Consider the following 23,063-nt stretch of genomic DNA (forward strand, 5'->3'; position numbering starts at 1 on the left):
TGATGAGAACTAATGGAAGGTAAATTTATCACAAGTATACCAATTTAAGATAAATTTATCACAAGTATGGCAATTTGAGATTTTTTGTAGGTGTTCTGGACCCTATTTATTTGTTATCTTCTCTGTAAGTATGACAATCACTAAGAAACAGAAAAGGAAAAAGAATAAAAAAAAAAACACTTTTCTTCTTTGAAATCAGCAGTATGTGCGAATTACCACAAGGACACTTCTTCCGACATTCTATTGCGGCAAAAAGTTTTGTACCGGCCGCTTCGTAAACCCAACGGATACTATTGTGCCTTTGATATATACTTTTTCCTTTCGGCTGGAAGAAACAGGACAGCTGATGGCATTACAAGAGAAGGTAAAGAATGAGACTTTGAAGTACTATCAGCGGGACTATACATTTCTCTCTTTTTTCATGTGAGAACATTTCTTTTTCCAACATAATTTACATTTTGGAAGATATCCGACTTTTCATCGCTAATGATACATGTAAAACTCAATGTATTGAAAGAAAAAGAATGACGCAATCGCCGCAAAAAAAAATAAAGAAAAAAAAAAAGCCGGCAGTTGCAACAATTGTATCAAGTTCTGAACAGTGATTGAATCGAGGGCCGACCTTCTTGCTTGTCCATAAGCACACATCTGGAAGGTGGACCGAATATGCTCAAAACCACCTGCAATTAGAAGGTGCAAGTTGCTCAAGGAAGTTACAAAAGGTTCCTCCTCTCAAGGGGTAAACAGCATCATAACAGCAGTCATTTCACAGAAGCGTAGGGGCTGTACTTGCTTATTGGGAGACATTATAAAGGTCAGATCGATAGCATGTAAGAGAAACAAAGACAATTTCTGCCTATTTGCTGCAACACTAATTAGAAGTTTCTAAATGAGGGCATAAATTCCTTATTCTCCCTAGCAAGCCATATGGAAGTTACAAAAGTTTCCTCCTCTTAAGGGATAAACAGTATCATAACAGCAGTCATTTCACAGATGCGTAGGGACTGTATTTGCTTAATGGGAGACATTATAAAGGTCAGATCGATAGTATGTAAGAGAAACAAAGACAATTTCTGCCTATTTGCTGCAACACTAATTAGAAGTTTCTAAATGAGAGCATAAATTCCTTTTTCTCCCTAGCAAGCCACATGGATGAGCCCCAGCTATCATGGAAAAGGAAGTGGATAAGAAATGCATCAAGCATGTAAACCGATGAAAAAAACTCACCGGCAGAAATACAAGCCCATGCAGGAAACCCAGGAGGACCAGTGCAAGGTACATCTGGAAGTAGTATACCTGTGAAGATGCTAACAAAGATGAGAAAATCCTTGAAAATCTTGACGGATCAGTCATATTGAAAACTCAATGACATTTACTGACCACGAAAACTTCAGTCCTTGAGAAGCAAAGTACGAGGACCCCAACCAGTTTCGTTAGCGTGATTCCACTGCAAATGAATGTTTCACGACATAAGTGTGATGCTTCACTTTAAAGCAAGCCAAGAGTATCTTGTAAATCCGTGCCAATGCAGGACTGCAAATTATTCTTCAGTTCAAGATATAAGTTGTAAAAATTGCCCAAACCGGGATCAAAGAAACGGCCAAGCTATAGAAAGGATGACCTATTTAACAATCTGAAGAGGCATCACATGTCCAAGAAGTTGCAACTTAAGCATTTCTTCCTCCTTATGTGTCATCTTTTTTTCTTTTACCCTTCTGCTTGGAGGAATTTGCCAATAAAGGTTTTCACTGTCACAGGGTAAGACTATAGTTCTACCCTCTCCAGGCTTCTGCACATTGATAAATTCATCTATATTCCAGTATAAGGCTCCAAGCAAGTGTATGAACATTCAGAACCAGTATGTCAATGGTTTTTTTTTTTTTTAACTGTCAGGTTCAGGATTCAGAGAAAGCAGCTTATATTTTATCTTCTTCTCTTTGTCTTTTTTCTTTTTGGGTTTTTCTTTTACTTTCACAGAGAAGGGGGTGTTAAATATGGGTGGATCCATTTGGAGTAAAAAGAAAGAGAACCTAAAAACAGAAGCTCCCATTGTGACTAGAGCCTCCTTCATGCGTTGGTCTTTATCTCCACTGCTCACCTGCAACACAAGGGCTCTGTCTGTAATCAAGTTTGTTCAGAGAAATTAACATTGCCTAGCAGAGGCAGTGCAAATCCTTCTCTAAGACAGAGAAGTAACTATCAGTAATTGATTAGTGATGTACAGGTGGAGAAGAGGAGATGCTAACCGAGAAAGCATGCGTAATATGCACGCAGAACTCGACCGCAATGCCAACTGACATTATCAAGTTAACAACAGAGAGAGCATTCAACTGGATTTTCAGAATTGCCATCACCCCCTGCAGATTTCCATCTCATAAGTGCTTCCGTTAACAAAAACATGACAAACACAACTACTATGCTTAACGGCTCATCATTGTTTTGCACACATAAAGAAATTTATACTGAAGAGAGATAGTACCAAAAGATCAATCACAATCATTGCTAGCACCAGGAGGATGATCGCTGAACTCCATAAACTGCAGAGAGTCAGATTTAGCAGTTAGTGTGAAGAATCACAAGTCTACAAGTATAGTTTGGTCACAACCCTCCTTTTAACCTAGAGGTTAAGAGACACAATTTAACAAAGAGCTGATAATTTACCTGCAAGTTATAACTAAACACACTATGAATACAGCACCTGTTAAAAGAATTGCAGATTTGATCAGTATCAAGTTCAAAGCAGAGACAATTAGAGGCAATATAACTATGTCTAATACAGCATAAAAAGGGAAGTCTCAACAGTGTCGAATTTAGCTTGGTCTAATTCCATTTTCAAAAAAGAATTGCATAATGCGGAATATTTGGTTATCACCATATTGACACATTCGGATAGTTGCAAGAATCAGACATACCTAAAGGCACCAACAATGAAACTCAAACTAAACGAGCATTAAGTAAGGGTAAGTGCGAAAACTGGTAGGAGAAAATGCTTCAATAACAGATAAATGGACTTAGTCATTAAGAGCATCCAAGGGTTACACATGAAAGAAGGCATGCATATAGAAGCTTTGCTTGTAGAGTTCATTGACTATACTGACCAACAGCTATAGCGAGGTTAATCAGTGCCGTCTTCCAAATGTCAAGGTACTGCTCGAAAAACATATAGAAGACTGAATATGGGAAAATATCAATCTGCACAGAGAAAGAATATTAGTCATAACAGATCAGAGTAAAGCTGCTAATATGCAACTCTTGTTCAAGTCTTCTGGTCCATGATAACAAACCATGGCTGCATTTGGTGTAATATATATAGCCCCAGTAAGACAGAACAAGGTAGGATAATATCTCATGTGATTATATATCATGTTTGGAGAATAACCAGAGATTCTCATGTCCTACCCTATGTGACGTGCCTCCAATAAATATTGAATAGCACTGAGTAAGATCTCCCTTTTCTGTTCAGAGAATGACAATATCACCAAAGCCTGCCTCATTTAGTTTTGGATAGGTCCCAATTTCAAAGAAGAAGGAACTTCAGTCAAAAGTAAATACATCTTTCGCAGGGAAAAGGAAGGGCATCAGTGCTTCATCATGCCACTGCTTGCAAGCCGTTAGGTGGAAACTAATGAATGCTAATCGCTGATTAGAGAAAAAGTGAAGTTGAGAGAGATAGAGAGAGAGATGTCCGCGTGTACGTGTGCATTAAGCCAATGGCAACAAATAGCGAAAGCTCTCTGGGTTGCCAGAGCCCATTGCAGTTGCATCATGTGCGTGCCAGTAGCCATCAGCGTGTGTGTGCCAGTAGCCATCAGTCACATCCCTCCCTCCCCCTCCCTCCCCTACCAACCTCCCTCCCTCTCTCTCTCAAGCTCAAGCTTGCCCTTCTTGATCGTATTACATACCCACTCTATCTAATCTAATCTCGAATTTGCATAGAAAACGAAAAGTTGTAGGGATGGAGCTTTCACTAGTCTTTACATTAGTTCAGAAAAAAACACAATAGAATGGCTTGACTACCCCATTAAGAGTACCACTAATACAATTCAGCACTAATTGTGTAGTTTATTAACTTAGATGCACTGAAATATTTGTTACTAAATTAAGTGGCCCACTAAAAATTTACTTTAATTTAATTCTTCATCTCATAATCTAATTGAAATATACAAATTCGTCTTAACAGACATCATACAAGCGCAGTGTTTACTTATTTTTACCTATTTAACAATTTAAAATGCCAAAATAAAGTTTCAAGATAATTTTTCTCTCTTAAATCAGTGCATAGCACAAATTCCACTAGCTTGCAAATATATGCCAGTATATGCAGTACAAGGAAAATTTAAAAGCTGGATAGAACATTGCATTTTAGACAAACCACCAATCATGACATAGAAGGATTTACTATTCAATTGCTTTGGAAGAATATGGTTACAGTAATTTGAACAAGAATGCTAATTCTGAAGTTACCATCAAAACAAATAGAGGTGAAAACTTTTTGTCGCTGTGCATTTTGTTACCTTTAAGGAGTCCGAAACTCTTGAACTGAATTCCCTTGCAGCTCTCAACGAATTGACATAATCAGCCTGCAATTGATAATACTTTAAATTTAGATTCCATTATAAACGCAAAATAACTGGAAAGATCTTTGCTAGAAACTGTTGTGGCAAATTAACACCTGTTTATTTAGCGGGGTGTGGTATGTGCGGAATGAAGATGCTTGGATAACTCCATTCTCGTATCCTAAAAGAAACGTGTTAATAGCCAGTTATTTTCACTAAGTGCATATTGATGGTTTCACTCCACAGCCAAGCTTGGTTGTTTATCTTGAGGACCACGTATAGTTGTACAGAGTACAGACCTAATAATTCCACACTGTTAGTGTAAGCTCCATGTCCTCCTTTAGAACAATCAGCTGACGGTAATGCACTAAGGAACCAAGGAAGCTTCTCTTTAAATTGTGACGTTGATGGTCGGTCATTCTGAAGATCTGAGTGACGAAAGCACTGAAAACATCAAAAGATACCTATCAGTTACACATATCAAACAAGCAAATGCCACTTCATTTATTTTGAGTAAGATATGCCAATTGCCTATCACCTTCATTGTTGCGTTGTTGAAAATGTCAAAACCAAACATAAAATAAGAATAATCTCCGATTACAAGATTTAGTCTACATTACCGTTGTACAGTCTTTGCATAATCCAACTGCAGCACAGGAAGCTTGACCAGAGGGACAGCAAGGTGGCTGGAAAAAAAATACTTCGTGTAAATCAAAATATATCTAGCAGTTTATAGAATATTAATGCTACAAAAGTACAGATAATTCTAAATAATTAAGACAAATCCTCTTTTCAATCCCCACAAACTACTACCGAGTCTAAATCAAACTTGGATTAGACCTATCATTCAACCCTTGATATAACAAAATTCACATCTCACCTACCGAGTCTAAATCAAACTTGGATTAGACCTATCATTCAACCCTTGATATAACAAAATTCACATCTCACCTCCAATGACTACTGTCACATAGATGATCATTCATAGTAGTGGACTATGGTCCCCTAAACAGAAGAATGTTGGCTTCCTGTGAATTGCCCAACTCATGGAAATCACAACCCTACATTATATAGCGATACTTTGAAAGACCCCTTTACACAATATACATCACAATCCCGAACTAGTCAAATGATGTGCTTGTTATAGTCGAAGACCTGATCATCTGGGGGACAATAGCTCCCATTTGTAAACTTCCGACAGCAACCAAAGGCCTCTGGTGATATCCAAACAAGAAAATCATCAAGCCATGAAGCAGCTGGCTTTGCAATGTAGCTTGATTGTGGTGCTAAGGATGCCCTAGCAATCTACAGCAAAAAACCACAGAGAGAATTAAATTTTGAAACTGAAGTGAATGCCATCAATATTAGAGAGTGATCAAAAGACTAATGGAAGATTTGAGCTTGCTACCAAGAAAATTTCGACTGCCAATCACCCAGTTTGCAGAATCTCTCGTATGTGTCCCAAAAATCTGAATTTCATGCGGCATATAGATTTTCCCTTTAACATCTCTTATCCCAATAATCACAACCCTTTTCCATGAATTTTGACAAAATTATGATAGCAACAGTGACGTCAAACTGAAGAAGGATTTGAATTGTAGCAATCAAAGCGATTAGCAGCCTTATGAAATGTTTTGTAACTTCAGGGTGATAGACTATTTAAATACTGTACCACATCTTCCTATAACATCATAAGCTTTTAGAAAAGTTGGCAATTGTCTCACAAAATCTCACATGGTATCGGAGAAAAGATTCTGAGTTCAAATTTTTCTAGGCCCTATTTGCCTCCCCAATGAAATATTTCCAGGCTTAGTATTAGGTAAATAGACCAGACTAAGCATGAATGGAAGTGACAGAATATTTAAATGTTAAACTACACCTTCCTCTACCAGCTAAAGCTTTTAGGACAGTTAGCAGTAAACCTCCTTGCTCCGATACCATGTGAGATTTCATGAGACCACTGCCAACTGTTCTAAAAGCTTAAAGCTTAAGCTGTTACAGACATAATATTTAGATATTTAAATATTTTATCATAGGGACATGATTTCCTCTGGGTACCTATAAGTATGTGCAAGTTTGTATATGGAAGTCCTCGCACCCTTTGAGCATATCATGTCTATAAATGAAATAACGACCAAAAAAATTTCCCAATACAAATTTCTTCCTTCAAATGCAAGAGAATGAAGAAAAACAGGAACATCATATGATATTCAGGTATACTATATCACACAGTGACAATGCGTATGGGTCATTTAAGTTAGACAACCACAAATATCTAACGTAGTAAGTTCAGGAAGAATAGAAGTTCAAATGACACCCTAGTAAGAATTGAAGACTCCAACTTCCTAAAAAGTGAACACTACGATATGTTGGATCAGTTTTGCGACAGGATGGAGAAATTAATATTAACAGAGATCTCATCCAAGGAGTAGAACAACTGGACTGATAAAGTGAGAAAGTGCATCTCGTGTCCGTGCAACAATCAAAGGCACTTAAGCTTAAGGGAAAATTCTGTAGGATGGCAATAAGGCTGTCCTTATTGCCACAGAATGTTGTGAAGATAAACGCCAACATGCGTACAAAATGAGCATTGCGGAGATGATAATGTTTCACAGGATATGCAGACACACTGGAAAAGTAGGGACTGGAAATGAATCTATCCAGGAAAAAGTAGATGCCTCTCCAATCATGGGTGAGATGAGGAAGAGTTGATAAAAAAAATTATATGGAGCACTTGGAGCTTACAGGAAACTTGAATCACATGCTATGGGATAAAAATCATTCCTCAATTGACCTCACTTGGAGGGATAAAGCTTAATTTATTGTTGTTCTATGATACACAAAATGACGCTTGAAAGTACTTGGGCAACAAAGAGGGTACGAGATTATGCAGCCACCCGATCTCCAATGGTGGGAAGAAAACCAACAAAGTATCGAGTGACAAGAAGAATGCGAAAACCCAAAACGAGAACAAGAAAAGAAAGACAAGAAACTCCCATGAAAGAATGTGAAGCTCTCTAGCAGCCTTAAAATAATTTGGAGTTGATTTTGTGCATGAGGAAAGAGATCAGTATGGACTAAAGATGCAGAGAAGCACGTGATATGTAAAGAGAAGTATAATCAGCAACAACCACACCGCCGTATAAGTGGAAGAAGAAAAACTTTACCTCATTTAAAAGAGAGTTAGAATCACATTGGCTGATGGAGCACAACTGGTTTGTTTGTCTTGACTCTGAGCTGAAAATCCGAGCAAAATCAAAGAAGGATTAATCTCCAACAAGAAGCATCCAAATTTGTTTAAGGATCTTAAAATTCAAATTATGCAATAAAGAATAGCCTTATCATAAGCATTGGTGCACACAAAAAGTAGATGACGATAATTTAGTCCAGCAAAGCTGAGAACAAAGTTTTGTAGTAAGTACGACATCCATCCATTTTAAGGATGCCACATCAACTGAACCACATACTAAGAATTGCAAAGCCGATTATTCATAATGACTCGTGCACAAATTGTCAGTGCTTGTCAAGATACCTGAAATTGTAGTCCTTTACAACAAAATATAGAGGTGGGCCAATCCTTAAATACTCCGAGACATTATTGAAGTATCCCTGGGGGCATAAGAAAGAATGAGGTACCAGACACCACATTTTAGCAATTTGTCTGCATCAAATGGTTTTTGACAAGTCAAACCTGAAGGTATGAATCTCGGGGAAGAACAATCTTCTGTTCCAAACCAGGTTCAATCCTGATACACAATGCCTGGAGAGGAAGGAAAAAAGTAAGATGCTATACATGGAAAACTACATTACACATGCAAATGTAAAAATCCAGAAGGAAGAAAAAGAGTCGCGTGATAGAACATAGCTACTCACAATACTAGCTACTGCAAAAGCAACGAAAACTGAGACAACCAGAAATTTAACTCCCCAAAGACTGAGAATAGGTGCATGGACCTCCTGCAGAGTAATTGAATATTTATCAGAGAAACATGGCATAGCCGGTATGAAGAGGAAATTTTGAAGCATGACTAGTCAATGCCTATGGAGCTCCATAAATTGCTCATTCAAATTGGCACACACAGAATAACAACATCGCTGAGACCAAATACTGTTAACAAGTAAATCATTGTATGCACATTCTGCATTAAAGAAAAACTATTTCCTCCCCATGAAGAGATTAAGGAAGACATCCACGCTGCCTATAGGGAGCACTACCACCGGCAGGTGTAAACTAATCAATTTAATATGTCTTGTGAAAATTAACATCAATTAAGAACACATAATTATCTTGAATAATCAAGATAGGTGAAAATTGACAGTAACTTGTCAGTAGAGTAGTAAAGTTTGTTGGGAGCATAGTCCTCTCTGCTCAAAAGTTCTGCCTCGAGGGCCGCAAGTACATCACTATAATAATTTCAGGTCCTAAACATGAGAGAGAGGACCTTCTGTGAACTACATGTGTCTGTGCAAAAAGAAGTAAAATCTATCTTGGTTTAGCTTAGGAAAGCATGCTGAGGTGCACAGGAAACTATTCAGATATCTAGTGTAGGCAATGTATGAGCTCATTAATCATCATAGAAAAGCTCTCCCACTGTGATCTACAATTGTCTCCATGCAAGATGCAATAGGGTTTTCTAGTGAATACTCGTGACAGCTACAGTAATAATGGCCAGGCAAGTCATAACTGACATTTACGTAGTTGAAAAAATGCCAAGCTAATAGATGAAAATTTAAACTTCCTCCCCATACAGCAGACATGTTCAAATTTCAGAGAGATGCAGTCTCTGGTTGTGTTCACGCTGTTGACCACATATACAATTGCCTTTGAAAGAACCAGAAAGTAGTATTAATACATCATGCACCCATTGAGAAAGGACCCACTAAACGTAGACGATATGTACTAAGGGCCAAAATAAATTGATCTACTAAATGGATAAATAATATAAGAGCTGCTCTAATACAAGAATCAGCAGACAAGAATGAATATTGTGTATTAGTAAGCATCTCATGGTTGATGACAATTCAGGTACACATTTCACATCAGTCCCCTAAACAGGTAATAGGAAGACCCCTCCGACTCTCAATATCACATTTATGTAACTTAAGAAAGTCAAAATTTACTCCCATAGTTATTCCCCCCTAATTGAGGGTTAGGCTTAGTAAATAACAAATTAACATAGTTACAATAGTAGCTTTTGGCAGGACAGCAGCATTTTAAAAATATGGACACCATGATTAAACAGATATTTACCTTCATGTATCGAGCCAGCAATCCAATCTTTTTTCTCCGAATTCCTACACTTCCATAATATTGATTCAGTCAAACTTCATGCCAAAATTTCAGACCAAAAACAAGAGTAAAATGAGACATAACTAGTGCTTACGAAGATAAGTAAAAACTCATTGGTGCATTTTAATTTTAGCACCCAAATGTCCAATAAGAATAATGATAGAACAGATGATACCTTTATCAGAATCAGCATATGATGAAGAAACCTTAATACAAGGAAAACAATCGACCCTGTTGTCCTCGGCTCTCAAAAAATCGAAAACTATCAATGCAACAAAGGCAGTAACTTGCAAGAGAAAGTCCAAGAGAACCGCCAATGCTGCAAAAGAACATGTTTCGGACATTGAACTGGTTTAGGTCTACAAGTGGAGAAAAGCCAATCTAGTTTAGTATTCTCTAGTCTAGTGCTATTCAATGTAGGTTATAAATCAAAGAGAACCTGCAAACATGGAGAACACACGGCATGCTGGCATTGGTATAAAACTTCCAACAGCAAATGCTAGCACCTCAGACAGACTAGCCAGTGTTATTGAAGGACCAACTTCAACAAGTGCATTGCTGATTCGTCCTTCTAATGGCAATTCCAGTGGCTGCCTCTTAACAGCGTTAACCAAAATGCACATATTATCCACCCCCACCTGAAACAGAATAAGGTTGAGCTTCAGCGGAGGCAAGCCACTAGTCCCACAAGTAAATATCAGCCTTGAGTTGTAATAAGGGGGAAAAGAAAAGAAAGCGGTCTTTTTCTTAAATTTCTTACAAGTTTATGTACAGTTCCCTCGATTGTAATACTTTCTTTTAATTCAGTTACTTAAGTAGAACTAAGGGTGTGTTTGTTTCGCGGAAAATCAGCGATTTGGAAATATATAGGCATAATAGATGTTGAAAATGGAAGAATTTCTATTGACTACTCTTTTTTAGCGTTACAAACAATCATTTTAGATAACAAAAGAGCTCGAGATATGGATATGTAAAGATAATGTTATGGAACTTGAAGATTGCCCCTAAAAAACTTGATCGTTAGGAAGTCTAGATCAAAAACCTAAGCGATATGGAGGAAGACTACAAGCATATAAGGCCCATTGAAACCTGTACTTGGACGATGTGAGATAACACTTTAACCTCCCCTCTCACTTGCAAACTGAACTGAAATCATACGAAAAACACATAGAGTTGCACAACGGGGAACCACAAGCAGAATAAACTTAAAATGGAGTATGAAAGATGTGAAACTAGACTTTGATCCTATGTTAAGAAATCTGCATTAGGTGGAGGATGACACCCCTTTTGGCGGTTGTAGTGTTAATAATAGTTTTAACAGTCTAGAAACCTTTGAATTGTTACACATTTTGAGATAGTATGTTAATCTTTTCTTGGTGCTTGTTTGAGCAACAAGAGATTTTGTGAGACCATTGCCAACTATTCGAAAAGCTTAAGATGTTAGATAAAGGCATAGTTTAATGTTTATTTATTCTATCACTCCCCGTAACACTTAGTCCGGTCTTTTTGCCTAGTACTAAGCGTGGACATCTTTAAATGGCAGGCAAATGGGGCCTGCAAAGATTCAAACTCAGGACCTCCTGCTCTAATTCCATGTGGCATAGAAATTTTCAGTGAAAGAAACAGGGGAAACAAAATTCAGCTTCCGGACCATGCATTATGCAGCTGGGAAGCAATTTACCAGGGTCATGCAGACTGGAAACAAGCATGTCAATGACAAAAGTTTCACAGAATCTAGTGAAGAGGGTACCAGGATGCTGTACTACAATGTTCGGCAGTACAAACAAATATTGGGAATTTAGTAGGATGAAGCGATCAAATCGTCTAGATATGCACACATGCAAAGAGGTCCTTGTACTGACACATTCTGATGCTAAACATGTCTGCCTTAATGCAGCAGCAAATGTTAGAAAATATCAGCTTTAATGAGTACAATTGTACTAAAAATGCCCATTCATTGCACTTGTTCTTTTTTCAATCAGAGATTCACCTTCATACTTCAACGTAAGATACATTTTTCATTCCAAACGTTGAGTTCGATTCAGAAGCATCATGAAATTAAGGATGCGAAGAAGGGGACTTACAGCTAGAACCAAAAAAGGAATGACTTCCATGATGATCAATGTTGATTTCACCCCTAATATACTGAAAAATCCCACTGATCCAAGAACAGACAGCATCACCAGAACCACCCCAGAAAGACCAAGTAATACCTGTTCCAACAAATAATATGACAAATTACAAGTTATTTGCTGTAACTTAGTATCATCAAAATCAGAATTAGATGCTCCTACTGTTGCAATTTATGCCAATAATTGGTACAGCAAACAAGATATACCTTGGATGAGATGTAGAAAGAGGACAATCGAGGTGTGTCTCCGAGAGTCAGAGATATGTACGCAAACATAACAAGATAGCTTATCTGACGCAAAAAGTACATGAAAAGAATTAATGAAGCATAAATTCAACCCCTTGATTCAAGAATGAACTATTCAAAAGCAATGATAAAATTAGGCGGAAAGAGGCCACGTCATCCACAAAGTAAAAAGAAAAGGATTAATTACCACGTTTGGTTTTGTTTCTATTAGGAGAAAAAACTTTACCAGTATAGTTATGGCATCTGCTGTACTTTCTCTTTTTAATTCTTCTTCTATGGAGCTTTCAGATGAAAAAGAGAGGGTCAGATTTTTGGACTGCACCATCTGCAACAACTCATCCTGCCATGCAACAGATAAGAAGAGGAAAAATGAAGACAGAGTTCTAAACTCCTAATTGGCAGTTAAAATGAGAACGATGCAAATTTATTAGTTATCCAACTAGTAAAAAGGATGGCCTTTTTATAGTGAATTTCTCCAGAAACATAATAATGGAGAAACGTTTTGTTACTAGAACTGTCAGGACTCTGATGACTTACCATGACCCACATTCAACTTACTAGTTGAGTGCTTACAGATGAAAAAATGCTTAGAAACTTTCAAGCGAAGTTCTGTGCTGTTCTATGTGATACACCAAGAGTACCAGAGTGATAAAAATTTCAGCAAAAACTAGTGACCCTTGCTAATATAAGCCACGCGTACATTTTGTAAGAGACATAACGAACAGCTCATATCAAGATTCACCATCATAGCAGATCTTCTGACATTATAGCATCAATCAGAGCATGCACTGTCGAAAACCCATGTTCAACACAAAATAGAGAAAAAAGTTCCTTTCGGTTATTATTAGTTGTAAGAAACCTGTGCTAGCTGGATGAAGGCCTTCTCCCAAGCTACTGCTTTCCCAGTTTCATTGCCTTCTTTATCGAGTGCATTGTTCACCGGATAAGTTACTATAAATGCAGAGGCCTGTTTCACAGACATTGCTCAAGTGTTACATTCATTCCCATTCCGTTTCCTTCTTTTTCCTTGACCGATGAATAGCTGAACTCATTTAAAGAATCAAATATTACCTCTGAATAGTTATTCCCAGAGAAACCACCTAAAGCAGTACTAGGATCCAGGGGAGCTTTAAAGGCGCTCATGCATGCATCTGCAGATGTAAAATGCTGAAAGAAAGCCCCGTAAATGTCAAAACGTACTCAAATTCTCCATTCAATGATCAATAACACCTAAAAAGATATATGCCATGCTGTTGTTATGTGGTTTGCATATGCCAGACTCAAATGATGAGAGTAAGCACTTGAAAATATGAACAGGCTCCAAAACTATGCGCTATAAGATTAGAAACGTGTACAATCTAAGGAACAAAGAGATAATGCAGGTATTAGAATGTTTTAAATTTAATGCTGAGAAGGCATAACTTTTCTCCACAGTCAATAGCTATCTCATGAATTCCTATAACTCGTTACTGACAATTTTTCGGAACAAAAATAGAAAAGAAAGTTTCTCAAATCCTTAGCTGGTTCCACAAGAAAACCTAGCATTTTGAAAAACCAAGCTAGTAATCCAAATGGTCAGGTGAGAGGGTCTATGTAAAAAGTTCTATGAGGGGTCGACCATCAAATAATAAGATTATTTTTCGTTTACCTATTCATACAACCGCCGACCTTCACAAACTCCGACAAATGGTGACGAAAATCTTGTCTAATAAAATGCAGAACTCATGAAATACGTGACTCCAGTTTTCTACTATTCCTGCCAGATTTTAATATGGGATCCTAACAATTTTGAAATAACCACATAATGCATCAGCTGATTGAACAGCATTGGTGGCAGATACGTATTTTCTAATTCCCCAGGTCCAAAGTAGGAATCATGGTAGGCATTTTCTTTGACAGAGGATTTCTTGGTAGTTATTGCCTAACAGCCCAAGTAACAGCAAGCAAGTGCAACTGGTTGTCCAGAGTAACTGGTCTGCCTCAGTTTTTCGTTCTTGCCAGTTGAACCAGCCAGTCAGTCAAGTTCCAATGAGTGCGATCATATCATCATTATGTTTATGTCGACTTCATATGCCTAATTAGTTCCACTTGTACTAACTAGAATCAAAGAAAAAAAAATCGTCCAAATCACTTGTCAACAGCTCATCAAGTTCAGTGAACTTGTGCAGAAAATTCAAGAACTTTCGATATTTGAGAATGGTATAACTACCCCCAAATTCCAACGAAGTAACTTCAACAAATTAGACCTGAAAAACAGGCAATGTACCTGAAAACAGTAGCCAACATGATCGACTCCTCCATAATTATCATAATTTTTTGCATCCATCTTGAAATACTGTATGCCAGTAAACAAGAAATACAAAGTTTCATCAATATATCATCAGGACCAAAAGACAAGTAAAGAAACACTTAAGTGAACAAATTTAAGCAAATTTCCGCAATCAGCAACAGGTGTCATGAGTGGTAACTATTGATAAGAACAACAATATTTTATATGTTGCCATTAATTGTTAACCCATAACAACTTGTTGATGAAAGTTCAGTATGTCCACAGATAGCGTGGCTGATTATAATTTCAAGGCAAAATGGTGGCCAGAAAAGTAGCACAAGCATTGTGAAAGATGAAATACAGCTAAATCAACCACCCACATGATGGCCACGTACATATTCTCAGGAGAAACCTACAAGACTTCCAAAAATTTGAACTCCCAAATCCTGAGTGTAGGATCACATGGTTTTTGGACACAATCTATGACGGAGTACCCATCAAATGTCAACGGTTTCAGAATTGGAGTGCATTATCCAATTGATTTAAATTTCCATTGTATCAACTATTAAAAAAGTCAACAAACTAACCTATTTTTCACAAACACTAACGTGTTTTTCACAAACATGCACCTGATTAAATCCCCCACATTCAGAAAGATACACAGCAATATACCAGACGGTATAAGAAAACCAATAATGAGTATAGAGAATCAATCCATTACCACACAGAGGGTACAGCAAGCAATAGCAAGTCAAATATTGTTAGCTGTTTTTTCACATACATACTCCTGATTACATCCCCGACATTCAGAAAGATACACAGCAATATAACAGACAGTATAAGAAAAGCAATAATGAGCATAGAGAATCAATTTATTACCACACAGAGGGTACAGCAAGCAATAGCAAGTTAAATATTGTTAGCTCAATAAAAGATGCAAGTTGTTTGCTTCCAGTTAGAAGCGTCATCAAGCCTTTTAAATCATTCATTTCCTAGAGAAGCCAGTAATCCTCACTAATTTATTGCCGTATTTAATCCTAACTGGTTAACTACAGTTAATTTACCAAACTATTGAGAAGGACTTTATTCGATGTGGTTTTTTCTTTTGGCTCTATGTGACAGGAATCACAAATAGGAGACATGCCCTTGAGTACAACAACAAATTGTACCTGCAGAACACTTTGAGTGGCGCAATCTTGGCCTAGTGGCTTCATGCAGATATCAGTCAAGGATATCATGGATCCAGAATAATTGGCACGAATACCATCGATCTGGAAAGGTCAACAACGAAAATGAAAATTCTCAGGGAAAAAGCAAATCAAAAAAGTACAGACAGACAACTTAACCAAAAAAAAGAATACAGACAATATCAACTAATTGGCGAGAGACAAATGCACTTTTGAAGGAAATAAATGACCTTCTTTTGTATTTGAAAAAGTAACTTAATGTTGTCATCTGTCAGGATACTCGGAGATTTTTCATGCATCCCATCTGGAACAGTAGCTAAGACGAGCTGGGGCCAAAAAAAAAACAGGACAATTAGTTCATGAAGCCTCAATCATAGTGAGGCTATACAAAAGAGCATTTCTACACCAGGCTAATTAAATCAAAGAACCAGATAATAAAAAAATTGCACATTGAGTGTACATCTGAGAATGACAGTGTAAGCTATCGTTTATCAGAAATAATTAGAAACACAAAGCAGCACAACAAAAACACGCTTATCAAAGCTTGTTTTATATATAAGTAATACGAAAACTATATGACATCAATTTACAAGAAGCAGCTTTGGCCAATCAGATGCAGCAGATATAGTCACTTCACAGAAACCGAATTCAATGCTCGAATCAGAACCCTCGGTCTAATTAGCAGTGAGAACCTGTTCAATCCTGTAAAATGGAGCTAGATGATTGTCAAAGAACTCTTTCTCTGCTGCAGCTCTGCTTCCACGCCCTACCCAGAGCTGAAAGAAACAAGCCTTAGGAACATAAACACAAAAATAAGGAATATAATAGCCACTACAGAGAGCAACAAAAGCTACAATAGAAGGGCAAACAGTTGAAACTCAAAATCTTATTAATAAGAACCAGAGGACTCTTAATACACACCTTCTCAGGCCTCGTCTCCACCTTGAATCGTATTAGACCTAAACAAAGTAGAAGGACTGCAGCCAGTGATGTGGATAATACAAAGATAGGATTTCTAGCAACCCATGTGCCGTATTTCCTGAAATTAAACACTCGCTCAGAAATTCAAAGTCAATGAGTGCAGAAGCCTAAATGTATTAGTGGCATAGAAAAGGACCTGTAAAACTTCGACAAGTATCCTTGCACTAATGAAAGTTGCACCCCATTTCTTATGTGGGGAGCATCTTCGAGCATCTGACAATAAACCATTGAGCATTAACACCATTCTTAAATTTGCCTAGAATGAAAGAGGGGAAAGCAACAACAGGGTCTTCCAAAAAGCACAGAAGCCAATCTCAAACCTGCTGGACTGCATGGATGAAACGATGACATACAAGTACAACTCAACAAGATTGCAAAGTACACCAAGACACAAAGAGAACGCAATTGGACGAGAAGCGATGTACATCAGAAATCAGGAACTAGCGTCAAGTTTATGCATAAGTGCACCGGAAGACTTTAAAATTCATAAGGGTGGAGAGGATTGTTGTCTTATAGGCACACAAACAAACAGTTCTAACGTCCGCATGTACAAGCAAGTAGGGTTTTAAGAAGATGTGCAGATTGATAAGCACCTTCTCCAAGTCTAAATGAGAACACATAAAAAGATTCAAAACCAGAACATTGAAAGACCACCCTAAACTTCAAGTGCTACACGATTCTAGCTAAACAATCTCCACCTTTCGCCTTTAACATAAAATGGCTAATTCAGCAGTTGGGGGGCTTATTTTAATTGGATTGTGCATGGTGATCTATGGCCATTTTCTTAACAAAATTAAATGGCTCCATTTTCACAATACCCACAAGTAACTATAAAAAATAAACGGTGTGAATTTTCACTCTCATCACGATAACCATGAGTAACTATAGCAGAGTCACAACAGTATGGGAAACCAGGCATGAAAGAGTCAAACTGGAAAATGGCATAATGGATGGGAAGTCGAGGAACTGGATGGATGATGGAAAAGCTCCGTTTGTAAACCCTGCTTCACCGTCACTATCCGCACTAGAGTCTAGAGGGCCAAAACAATTTACTAAAATCTTCTAGGTTGTACTCTTCTTGACAAACTACGAGCAAAAACTAAGCAGATAATTTGTCGGTTGAACCACCTTCAATTGCTACAAAACAGAAATATCTGAAAATACCATAGCAGCCAAATTGAAAACATGTTCACTCATCAAAAGTCAACAGTACAAAGGACAGAGACAAGCAAGTGGGAAAGCACAGGAGAGAATGAGTTGCCTCGGTGGACATAGGAACTAGTGCTGCAAAGGAAAACTAAAATGTATCAACAAGATGCAGTGAAAATTTTCAAATTCGGTGGAACGCAGAGTGACCCACCTCCATGGGAAGGTTCTCATTCTTTTGCCGACCTATATTTCGATATTGGTCATCCATGACATCCGACGATGTTTTCCTCATAGCTGTGTTCCTTTCTCTTCTTCGATGGAAATATCCCCAACCAAAAAACCCAGAGACTAAAATGATGTACAGTATTGTCAGGGATAGGTCAATACATTTGGCCTGTATTGTTGGATACATGGAAGTAAGTTTCGTGTAGTCGAAGTCTTGCACACCAAAATGGAAGTGTGTGTGTCATTCTCTCACCTTAAGAGATCCAATTCTCACTGAACAAGATCCTTCTTTAGGTGAGGGAGGAGGAGCTGAATTTGAGCAGACAGCTGAAGAGGGGCAATCTCCGCAAGAACAGCCCAGGGAGATATCACTGCAAGAATAGGCGGATACATTCATAGGCTTCATTCCAGAAGATTCTGTCACATTTGGCCTGAACGCAATGGCATAAGGTGAACCGGGAACAGTAAGGCCTGCTCGTCTTCCAATGAAAGCAAACCAATCTGCCAAAATTAATTGCATATAAGCGCGAGAATTCAACGAAAAACCATAGCAATTGCAAATTGTTCCTGTTTATCCTTCAGCAGATCGACATCCTGCAGTTTTTACACCAAAAACAGACAAGCATTGCCCTCAACGCCATTCAGAGTTAAGTCTGATTCAGATAAAAAGAAAACAAGCACGTCATCAGCTACCAAAAGCAAATTTTTCCATTGCATTAGGATGTCGCCAATCAAGTTTAACAGCATATTATCTTCATAAGTATCCTTCTCCAACATCATTCTCATGAAAAATAGAAGGAACTCCATCCACAAAAGACACTTTCAACATCAGGATAGCTTCCATATATCAACTCTCTGTGTGCCAGCAAAGACGAAATCCTACCATCGTTCCATCCAGCCTGCCATGGTAATCCTCCTACCAAGCTGCCTCTTGACTAAAATTTTGTCAATAAGTTGATAGTCCAAAGACATTTCTCGAAATAACAATTAGCACCGCCTAAAGATGAGATACCTCTCCCAAACCTATCTCTTCCTTGACAAAATCTCATTTGGAAAACCCATCCACAATGTAATTGACTGAACGTGATGAAGGTCTAAGGATACATTGCATGTTAATAACGTGCCATTCATATAGATTATCAAAAGCATCAAATCAACTCTCCGGACATTTGACAACATCATTAAGAAGCCAAATTAATTATCAAAAACTAATGAAGTACCTGACGCAAGTTCCAGAAGCATCTGCCATGCATGTGAGAAAATAAAAATAACATGACTATCATGTTGTCCTAAAGATGTGAATTGATATCAATGGGTGCAAAAGTCTTTGTATGCAGTTTAGGCAGCTTGTTTGCCAACAAATTAACCCATTTTCTGGCTAATTTTTTCTCAAGCAATTTCATGTGCCAACATCTTGCTCATTTACTCAACTTGGAGACATTTAACTTCAGGACATATGTAATGAACATCCGTCCACACACGCACAGAGACTTAGGCATGACTTCTTTACATAACATACCTCTAAAATTCTGAGCCCCAGCGCCAATAAACTCTAAAGCTCGAGTGTTCATCGTACCAAATTTCACATCCTTACAAGAGTCATATAACCCTTCACCAAAAGCGTCAGTTATATAAAAGTCAATCCCATCCACGGTCAGATTGTTATTAACCTGAAAAAAAAAATTGAATATTAGGAATGGAATGTTTGCTCCCTAGATATTGCAACTATGTGTACGAAACCAAGAACCACATTAAGGTTCTTTGAGTACCTAACATTCTGCTATAACAGAGCAACTTTGGAGTTTGACTTTCAAAAAGACAAACCGAAAGTTAAAAGAGTAGGAAAGTAGATGAAACACAAGCCGTACTTAGCATAGCACCTACAGTCCACCACCCTATCTACACTAATAAACATGGAGAAACCCATAAAACAGTGCATTCATGAGGCAGTCACCCTTGATAAGCATCCACAATCCAACTGTTGTTCTGGGGATTAGAGACAGTTCAAAACCCATTTAAGAAACTTGAAAAATAGTATATTCCGGTGTCTATACAATAAATTAAACTGAACTTAGAGAAAGACCAGTCCCTCGCCGTGGAAAAGAAAACTGGGGCAGGGGTTAGACCACTCCTAAGACCTGATCAGAAGAATGTGTAGGAGTTCTCACCTTTGAAACAGCGGTTACATTGATGAAACGGCTTTGATTTGGAGAGCAGGTAAGTTCGCAGAAGAGATTTAGAAAGTTCCTCAAACATGCAGGGCAGCCTACAAGAAAAGGAATCGCCTGCCAAGTAGCATAAAAGAATTGACCTTTATTCATACTTCCCATTCTAATCTAAACGCCAAAAAATCGCCAAAATCAAGAAGAAAATATGGTTGAATAATGTAATTCCAGAGCAGTAATGTTGGTCCATTTTCTTTTGCTGGAAAGAAATGTCAGTTAATTATGACCAGATAGTTGACTATTCGATACCGCCTTGAGCTATACTTAAAAAGTTGGCTTTTAGGCTTCGAGAGTGAATGGTCTTGAAGTATTCAAGCAAATTCATTTAGGAAGACCAATGGCTCTTACTTGTTGGACTTGTGCCCGAAGTGTGTTAAACTGAGCTTCTGTGCAACAAACGTTCCCAGTAATTGTTGGACAGAGACTTTGTATCTTCGATGAGAGCAGATCATCTGGCTGAAATGAAATGCATTGAGGTCATAGGAGGCATTAAAACCAGTGAAGCTTAGTTACTGCTCCAAGCAGATAAGGTGAGATCCTAACTAAATGGATGACCTTGCTAATTAATACAAGAACTAATATAAGCCTGATTGCCTGCATCATCCTAATCAACTAACCGATACATGAACAAGATACTAGAACATAAAGTGAACATGAAAGGTTAAAACAAGCTAAAACGACAAAAAATATATGTGAGGATTGCGAGTGAAAAAATCAAGATATATAAAATCTTAATTCTTGACAATGACGCATCAATTGAGAAATTCGGCTTTAACATTCTTAAATATACCTTCACAGATGGAGAGCCATAAGGGCAGTTCAGAACTTTTCCATCTGATCGAGCTCCACAGATGTCATACATAGCACAATATTCTTCAGAGTGTCGTTCCCTGAACAAGTTCATGAGTTAACAACAATTTCCGCTCTGGATTGAAACAAGGCAAAACGAGCTGTCACAACCATGCAAAATATGACAGAAGAGAGAAAAGAAATGTTCAGAAGCCTGCACTGTGTTGAGGAGCTGCCCTAGTTTGTGATGCCCGCAACGGGAAGGAATATGATGTGCTTCAACATCAAGCATCATGAATCAACAATATAAAATACTTGAACTTCAGATAGAAAATTTTAACTGGACTGCATTGACTGAAAATTGATATCAAGTGTCGATCGGCCAAATTACAAGACATAAAACACTTGCATCATGAGCAGTGGACAGCTGAAAGACACAAAACTTCGATAAATCGAGAAGTGAAGAAATCGAACTCCAACCGCGATTTAAATGCCAAAGCAGCTCGCTTATTATTTGACAAGTCAACTGAGCCGGGTCCACCCTTATTTCCGGCAATTGAAATTGTACCCAGTAAATGAGCACCAAAGTCTCACCCAGATGTCGCATCTGATGTTAACAGCAACCGTGTCTCGGGCTTATCCGCGCCGATCGTAAATGCAGCAAATAAAACCTGCACTTGAACAAAACAAGGGAATTCAGTCAACTCCCCAAGACGTGATTTAAATCTCTTCAATCCCGTACAGAACCCCATTAAATGCCCAGACACGCTAACGCTTCGTAACCTCCACAAGCCATGCAACAACGCTTCTTGAAATTCTAATTCCCACGGACAAGTCTCGAAATCTAACTCACAACCACTGCATTCCAAGTTCTCATATGAGTTCGACAGCAAAACGGAGGGCAGAAACCAAACGACGACACCTCGCCGTCCGCTCGCTTTTCAGTTCGATTGCTTCTCGCCCAAACCCATTTCTACAGTGACGGACGGACGAGGGAGCGAGCGAGAGTGAGAGAAAGAGAGAGAGAGAGAGCGTGAGTGAGCCTCGATTTCCGAACTTAGAAAGCGAAATTGCCGTAGCCGACGAACGTACGACATCACATGATCGCCTCCGACGGTATTTCCTCCTTGGGACAAAAAAAAAATCTCAAACTGAACACGGCAAACTCACGCTGCTAAAGCGAAACCGAACGAAAAATTCGAGGAACGGAAAAAAAAAAAGGAAAAAAGCAGGAAAAGGACGGGGGGAACGAGAGATTTCCTGAAACAGAGACACGAGCGCGAGAAGCCTCGGGGGAGCAGCCATTGCTGCGCCGCGTCGCGAGCTTCTTCTCTGCATCGAGCACGAGCATGAACACGAACACGAACACGAACCGCGCGTGCTTCTTTAGGGGAGAGGAGAGAGAGAGAGTCAAAAGCGGGTATTTATAGTTACTGAGCCGAGTTTGACAAAAAAAAACCGAGTTGGACTCAGTGCCAGTGGCAGCAGAGTGCTGGAGTCGTAGCTCGTTCAGAGGAGTAAAACTTCCCGATTCGAGGGGGCAGAAGATTATAATCATTCGAGTACCCCCGATTTTGGCGTTATTTACAGGTATGCCCCTTGCTTTCGGTTTGTTTGTCGGGTGCGATTCTGTTTCGCCATTTCGATTTTGTCAACGAGCGGCAAGGACTTGAATAATTCGCAGGACACTCACATGGAAAAAAAAATTTAATAGCGTTAAAAATCTCATACCGGTACCCACGAAATATTCATATCAAACTAATTTTTGCTTTAAAAAAACTAATTTTTGCTTTGTGAAAATAGCAAAAATTTTCAAATCAATACATATATTTATCCCAAATTAATTTTTATCGCAAAAAAATATATATATATGAAATCATTTTCCTTGACCCAACCCAATCCTCCATTAAAATACGTGCATGTCGATATATGTGGATTTTTCAAGATTAATTTGTCATTCTCCACGTCGGATCTGTCTCGCAGTTGTCCGCAACAAGTTCATATACACATATGCA

General features: G+C 38.3%; 1 protein-coding gene across 1 annotated transcript; it reads right to left on the bottom strand.

The window, feature by feature from the left end:
• Positions 1-372: 372 nt before the first annotated feature.
• LOC115738593 (NPC intracellular cholesterol transporter 1) lies at positions 373-22,469 on the bottom strand. Its single transcript, XM_030671241.2, has 39 exons — positions 22,309-22,469; positions 21,643-21,719; positions 21,050-21,149; positions 20,608-20,715; positions 20,203-20,319; positions 19,554-19,704; positions 18,288-18,535; positions 18,021-18,203; positions 16,797-16,873; positions 16,601-16,718; positions 16,372-16,455; positions 15,910-16,005; positions 15,662-15,763; positions 14,490-14,558; positions 13,295-13,390; positions 13,083-13,190; positions 12,450-12,563; positions 12,185-12,268; positions 11,931-12,059; positions 10,286-10,484; positions 10,022-10,165; positions 9,808-9,851; positions 8,430-8,513; positions 8,248-8,316; positions 8,089-8,165; positions 7,724-7,793; positions 5,712-5,861; positions 5,177-5,242; positions 4,856-5,000; positions 4,673-4,737; positions 4,515-4,580; positions 3,099-3,192; positions 2,662-2,698; positions 2,480-2,537; positions 2,247-2,357; positions 2,031-2,098; positions 1,381-1,447; positions 1,228-1,296; positions 373-680 (listed from the first exon to the last, which is right to left on the bottom strand). The coding sequence occupies exons 1-39, from the start codon at positions 22,384-22,386 to the stop codon at positions 588-590; spliced, it is 3,915 nt and encodes a 1,304-aa protein (XP_030527101.1). The 5' UTR covers positions 22,387-22,469; the 3' UTR covers positions 373-587.
• Between the last annotated feature and the right edge of the window lie 594 nt (positions 22,470-23,063).

This window comes from Rhodamnia argentea, chromosome 2 (genome assembly GCF_020921035.1).
Source record: "Rhodamnia argentea isolate NSW1041297 chromosome 2, ASM2092103v1, whole genome shotgun sequence".
In the NCBI taxonomy this organism is placed as follows: Eukaryota; Viridiplantae; Streptophyta; class Magnoliopsida; order Myrtales; family Myrtaceae; genus Rhodamnia; species Rhodamnia argentea.

Coding starts and splice junctions, on each gene's coding strand:
- LOC115738593 (XM_030671241.2), bottom strand. CDS start 22,386: ATGCAGAGAAGAAGCTCGCGACGCGGCGCAGCAATGGCTGCTCCCCCG. Junction 20,320..20,607: donor TTCGGGCACAAGTCCAACAA/GTAAGAGCCATT, acceptor GCTACTTGGCAG/GCGATTCCTTTTCTTGTAGG. Junction 5,243..5,711: donor ATTGTCCCCCAGATGATCAG/GTCTTCGACTAT, acceptor TTTTTTTTCCAG/CCACCTTGCTGTCCCTCTGG.